A 9,142-nucleotide genomic window follows, 5' to 3' on the forward strand; every position below is an offset into this window, starting at 1 on the left:
TAGTCAAGTGCAACCACCAACTATCAGAGCTGTGGAGATGGAGAGAAGAGGGATGTGAAGGTCGAGAAGGTTCCTCTGGCTGAGGTCCACCATCGGGTAGCCAGGTATGACGAGAGGCTCTAACAAGATTGCTCCAGTCAGAGGAGGAGATCCAGCTCCAAGGTTAGCATAAGTGGCTGGAGCTCAGTTTGGGCAGCTGCAGTTAACCAGTGAAGCTCTATCAGTTGGGGGGGGCGGCACACTGGTTGGTTGAAGACCAGACGTGACCATCCTGGACCATCAGCTTCACCGCACATCAGCCCACCCTCCAGGACATCGCAGGTGTCGACGTGGCTCAAATAAAAGTATGTGAGACAGTTCAGATCAACCCAACATTGATGAAAAAAATCTTACATCAACTACAATCATGTAGCTAAAGTCACACCACCCAGACGATGTGTTGATCGGAGTCAAACAGAATTTATTCTTCAAAAGGAATGACATGGAGAAGCTTTAGCAGAAGGAATGTATTATCAAAGAATCTTATTCCAATGTTTACTGGGTTCGTTTATGTCAAACGGGCTATTTATTATACGTGCACACGTATGCTGGGTTAATCTGTGCATACAGAAGGCGTAATTAAAGTCGCCTGGATCATCACAGTGTCGGGACAACTTCACATTCCTGAGCTGCTTCTTGGATCACACCCACAAAGCAAAGTGAAGAATATTCATTCGTAATCTGTCACAGCAACAAACATTTTACTGTCACTATTGTACATGTTGGGCTTTTTGTGTGTTTATTCATCTGTATCTCTGTTAAAAAGTCCTCTGTGATGCTGTGGGATCAATAAAGGATCTAATCCTCAGATTAAACTCATTAAAAGCTTTTGTCTGGCCTCTTGTGGGGGGTGGGGGAAGGGGGGGGAGCAGTGCATCAAGGGGAAAGTGCATTCACATAAATGACTGACAAACATGTCTGCTGTTCCCCAACACGTCCGGCAGGGGGCAGTAGATCCGCCACTGAGCAAGGCTGCGATTTTACTCACAGCTCTGCAAACGTGGCCTGCACAGTGGTATCGCTTAAAGGTGGTTAAAACCCTCAGAAAAATACATTTAAGAGTGAGTTTACGATGCGATGGTGGCGACAAACGGCTTCGGCTCAGGAAATTGTCCACACCGCCAAACCCTCCGAGCCGAGTCAGCAGGAACCTGCAGGGATTTGAAGCTCAGCATTGGAATCTGGTCAAAACGTGCTTTAAAATTCCAGATTCGCAGGAGGGGGAACCGCAGACCGCAACCTTACAGTGACGTGTGGAGTGAAAACGTAAAAATCGGAACTAAATTTAACCAAAATTTCGGAATTCTCCGGCAGCAGCTTTGTGCATATTTTAGGCTGAATCACATCGATAATCTAGCTACACGCTACATGTATGTGCCCACAAATGTGACCCAGTGAAACCTGAGACGAAGGTCGGACTCAGTCGTCGACTGCTGGGACCAGAAGTGCATAAACGCTAAGGATGAGGACTTTGGGGATTCGGGGACATTTTGCTTCTCCATGCGTGTCCTGAGCTGGTCGCCTCTCTGCTCTCGTCACTGCCAGCAACATTTACCGCCTTCGCCTGGTTTAGGCCCCAACTAAAACCTTTGAGTTCTGGAAATAGGAACTTTCATGTCTGGTAAATCTGAAAAACGGGACAATTTCTCTTCCGCAAACTTTACAGCACTGACGGACAATCATCCGGAGTCCCGCTCGGAAGGGCGGAGAGCAATTCCATGGATCAGGGCAGCTGCATGTGGCGGAAGAGCAGCGGGACCAGAAATTGCATGCTGAAGCCCAGCGTCCCGTAGACAATGAAGCGGTAAGGTAGCTCCACCTCCATGTGCTGCCGGGCCTTCCGAATGTCGCCGCTGGACACCCCGGACACCCGGCACACCAGCGGAATGGTGACGGCCTTCATCAGCGCCCGTGTGGCCAGCAGCACGCACACACCCACGGTGAGCCGCAGCGCCGCTACGGCCGCCAGCCGGACGCTGAGCTCGGGCGCTGCGAAGGGCAGCTGCTCCGGCGACGGGTCAGGCATCAGGCCCAGCTGGTGGTTGAGGTGCGACGCCAGGGCCACGCCGACCCCCACGCCCAGGATCTGAGCGGTGTCGCCCCGTGAGGTGCTCCACGTGTCCAGCGTGAAGGAGAAGAGGCCCAGGCCCAGATGGAGAGAGACGACGACGAGTGGCGCGTAGCGGCACGTAAGGTTGAAGCTGTCCATCCGGTCCAGCACCGGCAGGAACAGGAGCAGGATCAGGGCACTGTACAGGACCCCAACTATGACGTCCTGGTGGGACAGAGCAGAGACAATCCTGAGAGGCCAGATTGAGGTGATGCAAACATGGCCGCTAGGGGGCGCATTTCAGTCAAAGATGAGCCCAGTTTAGGACCAGTTACAGAAACTGAGTCTAAGAGCTGCTGGTTGGGATGTTTTGTTTTAGATTTTCTTTTTTTATTATCTTCAAGAGTTTAGGATTCCCTGGGTGCGCCGGGAACACCTGCTCCGGTCAGTGGTTCTGGGTAAGTTTTCCTGGTTTTGCTACCTGCACAACAACGTTTACTCTCAGGAATGTTGTTCCTTAAGACCTTAAACACCTGTTAGGGAGCCCCAAAAAATATGAAGAACTTTAAGATCTTCACTAAAATGAAAACAAGCGCGTTAAACACCACACACACACGCGCATGCTCACACACACACATGCACGCACACACACACAGGAATAAGTTTCTGCAGGCAGCTTCGTCTAGGGAGGAGCTTCCATGCATTGTTCCAGGGTTCTGAGAAACTTTGGCTGCAGGTCTGAGCGCGTCGAAGACTTGAGACGAACAAACACACAAACCAGAAGGAAACAAACACACACGCAACTAGAGCTCCAGAGGAATTCACAAGAACCTTCAACAAAAGGATTCTGCTTTATTAGAACTGCAGCTCGGGATGTTTTAATGCCCCAGTTGAGCCCAGCTGTGTTTGTGTGTGTGTGTGTGTGTGTGTGTGTGTGTGTGTGTGTGTGTGTGTGTGTGTGTGTGCTCACCAGGACCGAGTGCATTCCCATGTAGATCCGGCTGACACAGACCAGCAGACACCAGCACAGAGCCAGGCTGAAGCCCAGTAGGTCCGGGTACTGTGGAGGTGAACCCAGAACACGGAGTCACATGACTGCATCTGTTCAGACTCATCTTCTGATTCCGTAAACGAGCAGCCGGAACCAGGAACTGTATCAATGGATCACACACTTCAAACACTTCACACATCTGCTGATTAAATCAGCTTCTTATTCAATGATTCAACTTTTTGGTTTCAGTCCTGGAACCGTCCTGTCTCTTCCAGACATCTGGACCCTCAACAAGAGCCCAGCCGTTGCCATGACACCTGTTTATTCATTCTTTCAGCTCTTCTACCCCCATGATTGACCATCACGTTTGAGTCCATCAGGGATGAGCTGCTGATGCCTTGCTCACCAACCAGGGAGCCAAGCAACCAAAAAGAGCTGCCAGATCCGCGCTGACGTGTGTGAGGACACGAGTCCTTAATAGCTGACTTTGATATTGTTTAGGACAGGCATGGGCAAACTAAGGCCCGGGGGCCACACGCGGCCCGTTAAACGTTTTAATCCGGCCCGCCAAACTTGAAAAATTAAATGAATAAACCTTGTTAATGTTAAATTTTCACTGCAATTCTGGTGTTTTCCCACTACAAAAAAGACAGTCAGGAGGAGAGTGATGGTGATATCCTGAAGGATAACAGAACTTTCAGTGCTTTAAAATAGAAATGGTTATTAATTTTTTTTAAAAAAGCACATTTTATTCATTTGATTTTAAGTGTTTTAAGACTCATTCCAAAGTCAGATATTTTGTTGTAATGCTTCTCTTCATTTTCATTTGAAATTAAAGCACATGTTTTCTCCATATCCCAAGATGTGTATTTTTTCTCCATCCATCCATCTGCTCCTGGTCCGGCCCCTTTGTCAAATGTTAGAACCCATTGTGGCCCACGAATCAAAATGTTTGCCCACCCCTGGTTTAGGATGTCAAAATTCTGCAGGAAATCCACCCTTTGAAGTTCACACACACACCCACACACAGACACACACACACACACACACACTCAACCTTTGTTCCAGACGATGCTGCTTATCTGCCAGAGTTGACGTGAGGACGGGTGACGCTCGGTTCATCATTCACAGCTTCTGCTGATGGAAAACTAAACACCAGTTAGGTGCCCACAGCTCTTTACTGGTGACGCACCAGAGTCCAGTTAAGCCCCCGGCTGAACCCACAGAAACTGTGGAGAAGCGGTCCGTGTTACCGGTTCCACTCCCAGCAGCTCTGTGGTCACAACATCTCACATCTGAGCTGACATGAATCAGCGGGTACGGAGGTCAAAGAGGATTCGGATTTTTTTTAAATTCTCTTTACACACACACACAAACACACACACACACACACACAGGCAAGACAAACAGTCACGAGTGTGTTTTCACTGTGTTCTGGACAAAGTCTGGACGACCGTGGCTGATACTTATACCGCCCGTCTCTAATCCGTCAGATATCCACTATCAGGGGTCAAAGTGGCATCGTAAAGTGAGACGGCGCTTCGGAACATCTCGCCAGCGGGATCGTAGAACCTTTCTTAAGTTTTGTTCATCAACGTGGTGAAGATCTTTATTCATATGACTGGAATATTGCTGGAATATGAGGTAATAAATGAAGGATTCAACATTCTATTCCTTTTCTAAGTGACTGAATTCCTCCTCAGATCAAAGGTCGCAGCTGTGTGTGTGTGTGTGTGTGTGCGTGTGTGCGTGCGTGCGTGTGCGTGTGTGTGTTGGACCTGTGACCAGTTGTATCTTCCAACAGGTCAGATTTGCTCCCCTGATGGGTGTTTCGTTCTAAATAAATTCTTTTCCCCAGCCCGTCAGAAGCCAATACCACCCTTAAATGTTGGAACCCTCTCCTCCAACCTCTCTGCTGTCAGAACCGCTGTGGAACATCTCGACGGGGCTGCACTGACCTCCCATCGGCTGCAGGTCATGAAGAACAAGGCGAAGGGGATGGCCGTGCCTGACATGGCGTGCGTGGACGGCATGCTGTACTCAGAGTTGTAGAACATCTCCACCTTGACCACCGGAGGGGAGGCGGGCCGGGACCAGCCGATCACGTCCTTGGTGCACTGGCCCAGGTACATGACCCAGACCCACACCATGACCAGCCGCCGGCTCACGAAGGCTTCCAGGTTCCAGGTGAGGAAGGGGAAGAAGATGATGTAGAAGAGCTCGTTGCCCAGTTCGGTTCCGAAGCTGAACAGGTAGTAAAGGAATCGGTTCTCGATCACGAACTCCTGGCCGGCGTCGCCCGTCAGAGAATTCTTGCGACGCGGTTTGACGGTGCTGCTTCCCGGTGGATCCGCGACCCCGGTCCTGGTCCTGCCCCCATCGGTTGCTCCTCGCAGGCTGCCGCCTTCACCGGCCGCGCCGACCGTCTGCCCGCCGCTGGTCGCCGCGCACCCGTTCTGGGGGCGCACATCATATTTCTCTCCGTGGACTTCTGCAAGGTTTGTATCAGAACTCTTCCGAACCTCGGGCTCCGTCCTCCCCACGTTGTCGCCCTCCCCGGCTCCTTCGAAAGGGGACCCCGCGCTCTCCTTTCCCACCCGGGCATGACGGCACCGAGCCCCGCTGGTGTGCAGATCAGTCCGCTGCCCCGCTTTGCTGCTGCCGGCGGGTCCAGAAAACGTCCCGTGCACCCCGCAAATGCGCTGAAAGCGGGCGACAAGGTGCGGGTCTTGCAGGTAGTGGAACAGTTCTCCCAGATAGCGGGAAAGTTCTCCCAAACGGCTCCTGCTCTCCATGTTTCGGCGGTTTTCCTCCTCCGCACAAGTGAAGCGCGGACGCCGCTACTTTGCCCTGCGGATGGTCGCTAGCTCACAGGCTGCGCGAGTCGACCAGCATCACCCGCTGTGCAGTAATGGCGACCGGGAGTTCTGGTCGGTAAATTCCTCCTGGTTCGATGACGGTTGAACCAGAATCGAGGTCCGTTAACTCCGGATGGAACTGACACCTCCGACCGTGTCACGCGTTTTGCCCTGATGCCTTCAGGTGCCGTCGAAGATTTCCGTTCGCTCTCTTCTTCTTACAGGGATTTTGTGACGTCGGGTTGAGCGTGCGCGCACATTACCGCCGCCTAGTGGACAGAAGGTGGAGGCGCTAGATGAACACAACAGTCGATGCTTCGTAAACTTTGTAAAATAACTGTTGATCCCTAAAATAAAGCAAAACGATAAGCATCGAACTACACAATAGTGTTGTTATGGGGACGTGTAATTGTTTGTGTACTGTATTGAAGGAATAATATAAAATAGTCAAGCTCATCTCTGTAAAGTCGAACAAACGTTTTTAGTGTTGCCTCAAGTTCAATAGTCAAAAAATACATCCATTAAAAATAATTAGCTGTAGATCGGCATCTTGAATTGAAAATTTAATTTGCAAAGAATTTTAAATGCGAATTATAAACAGTATAGAACAATTCATCACGTTAAAACTCAGTCCGTCAGTCACTTTTTAACAGTGAAAAGTCGAACCAACTTTGTTGAACCTAAAGGCAAAAGAAAATAATTTCCGTAACAATCGATTTCACAGAGTTATTCAGTTTTTCAGCTTTACTTTATTTAAAACCATTTGTCATATCTTCAGTTTCAATCAATCCGGCACATGTACCCTGTCACCAGCAGGTGGCAGCAAAATAACAACAAATCAACAGAGGGCATCAAATGCAAGCAAAAGATTGAGTTTTCCCACAGGCCTTAAACGCATCAGTTCACACGGTTGAAGCCAGTTATCACAAAAAAGCGTAAAAAAAGTACAGAAGCAGATTTACCAAGCAAGTCCAGATATGCAAAAAGCAGCGCAGTGTGTATAATTCCCTGAATACTCTCATGGTTCACATGAGTAATAACAGTGACAATAATAATAATAATAGTAATAATAGTGGCGGCACAAGCAACATCTCCTGCCTGTTTTGAGACGCCCTCGTTTGATGTGAAAGGTGATGATTCTGGGTACTTCACATCAGGGGCTCTGCAGATCCTGAAGCAGAGGGGATGCGTCCATGCGTTGTGTTTGCGTCCATCTCACCCGTGGTCGTCCAGGTCATACAGGAGGACCCGGGGGTCCGGGGGTAGGCCCGGGCACATGTACAGACATTGTGCCGATGCACAACACCGAGACATCAACTGGTGATACCGCTGCAGCTCCTCCAGACTGAAGCTTGGAGAACAGCAGTCCATCACCAGAACCTTCAACCTCGTCCTGTCCCGGAACAACAACCTATGCTGGACCTTCTCTCCTGAAACCTCCCCCAACTCTTCTTTTACTTCCTCCTCCTCCTCCTCCTCCTCCTCCACTCCCACCTCTAGCTCCTCCTCCTCATGGTGGATTTTCCTCAGCAGGTTGTTGATGAGGACCGAGCGCCTGAGGTAGGCCTCCGGGTCCTCCAGGAACCTCAGCTTCTCCAGAGAGAGCTTCACGATGCAGCTGCGGTCCTCCTGCAGTATCAGGTGCTGCCGACACAAAAGGAGGAGCCGTCACAGACGTCTGACACGTCTGACACGGAAAAACATGAACACAGCTCCTACTTTTTGAAAATATCCATGAAGACGTTCCTGTAGATCCTCCTCCTCCGCATATTTCCTCTTGAAATAAGCAACTTTCGACGTTGTTGAATGGTTTGGTATCTCTCGGGGGGAAGGAGCTGCCGGGGGCAACAGAACCGACGCAGCAACAAACGTTAAAACAGAGAAAACAAGATTAGAAATGTCGCCCTTCCCTTATTTTAGCTGTCAGAACCTTCAGGAACAACAGCATCTTCCATATTTATGAATGTTGGTGGTTTGTCAATCAGGCTGTCAATCAAATGAAAGTGACATCGTCATCGCTGACATCAGTGCAGGTGAACGTGTGCGAGCGTGAGACGACCTGCTGCTGCAGACGCGTTCAGCTCAGTCAGACCCGAACCTCCACATGGCCCTGGGGCTCCTGCAGGAAGAGGGCGGTGAAGCTAAAGCAAGAAGATGGAGAAGACGAAGGATATGAGGACGTCCATCCCGGACCCGACAGAATGATGAGCCGTCTAATCACACCTTACATTTTTAATGTCTGATTTCACTTGAATGTACAGTTAACATCAATCTGATAAAGATTCAAATGTAAAATACTTGTAAATACATTTTTTTTAAAAAAAGATCAACTGATGTTGAAATAAAAGAAAAACTTCGTGTTTAAAGGACTCAGAACACATTCCCAATTGACACCATCAGTTTTTCCTCTCTGATTGATTATGATTCGGTTACTAGCTCTGATTTATTCGACTTTCATCGTTTTATTGTTTTTGCTGTTGTGGTTCAACCTGGAAAATCGATCGAAGACACACTAAAACCATCAAAATGACCAAAAATGGAGAAAGAAAAGAAAAACCAAGAGAATAACAGTTGTTGTTGCTGCATGAAGCTGATTTACATTCATGAGCGCGTGCGTGTGTCACATCTTTCTTGCATCTGCTGAAACCCGAAGTGTTTCTTCTTCCACCTTCTTGAACCTCTCTTTATTTTCTGCCTCTTCTTCTGTCACTCCGGTGCTCTTATTGATCCATTTTTGAATTTTGACGCACAAAACCGACACCGAGAAAACGTCTCAAACGCCTTAAATCTCACCTGAAAGGTAACATCCGGTTGCTGCTCCGCGGACATCCACCGGCCTCACGCCGCCTCAGGAACGCTGCCCCCCGGTGTTGTTCGGACGGACTGTGCACCTTCGGCTGCTCCCGAGCCTCAAATATCCGGATCACCGCAAACGATACGCGATGCGCGCGGATCGAGGCGCGCTCTGATTGGTCCGGCCTGGCGCCGCGTGTGTCCTGTTGCTAGGAGACGGAATTTGTACGAGCGATGACGCCGCGGCGCCGCTCATTGAACCAGCGCGGATGTAGTTGGGTTTATTGATTATTTTTAGGGTCTTTTCTTGATCAAATTTGCGTTTGGATTCGGCGGCTTTGGTCCGGTGAGCGAACGGGTTCACGAGAACGGGGGAATCGCGTGTGAAAGGAGCTCATTGGAAACCACAGA

General features: G+C 49.5%; 1 protein-coding gene across 1 annotated transcript; it reads right to left on the reverse strand.

Annotated features, from left to right (window-relative positions):
- Nucleotides 1-439: 439 nt before the first annotated feature.
- On the reverse strand, nt 440-9,022 carry sgpp1b (sphingosine-1-phosphate phosphatase 1b). The gene is made up of 6 exons (XM_003978628.3): nt 8,732-9,022; nt 7,998-8,079; nt 7,658-7,773; nt 5,039-7,582; nt 3,060-3,149; nt 440-2,314 (listed from the first exon to the last, which is right to left on the reverse strand). Exons 4-6 carry the CDS (start codon nt 5,873-5,875, stop codon nt 1,763-1,765), a joined length of 1,479 nt encoding a protein of 492 aa, XP_003978677.2. The 5' UTR covers nt 5,876-7,582; nt 7,658-7,773; nt 7,998-8,079; nt 8,732-9,022; the 3' UTR covers nt 440-1,762.
- Between the last annotated feature and the right edge of the window lie 120 nt (nt 9,023-9,142).

This window comes from Takifugu rubripes, chromosome 2 (genome assembly GCF_901000725.2).
Source record: "Takifugu rubripes chromosome 2, fTakRub1.2, whole genome shotgun sequence".
Classification (NCBI taxonomy): domain Eukaryota; kingdom Metazoa; phylum Chordata; class Actinopteri; order Tetraodontiformes; family Tetraodontidae; genus Takifugu; species Takifugu rubripes.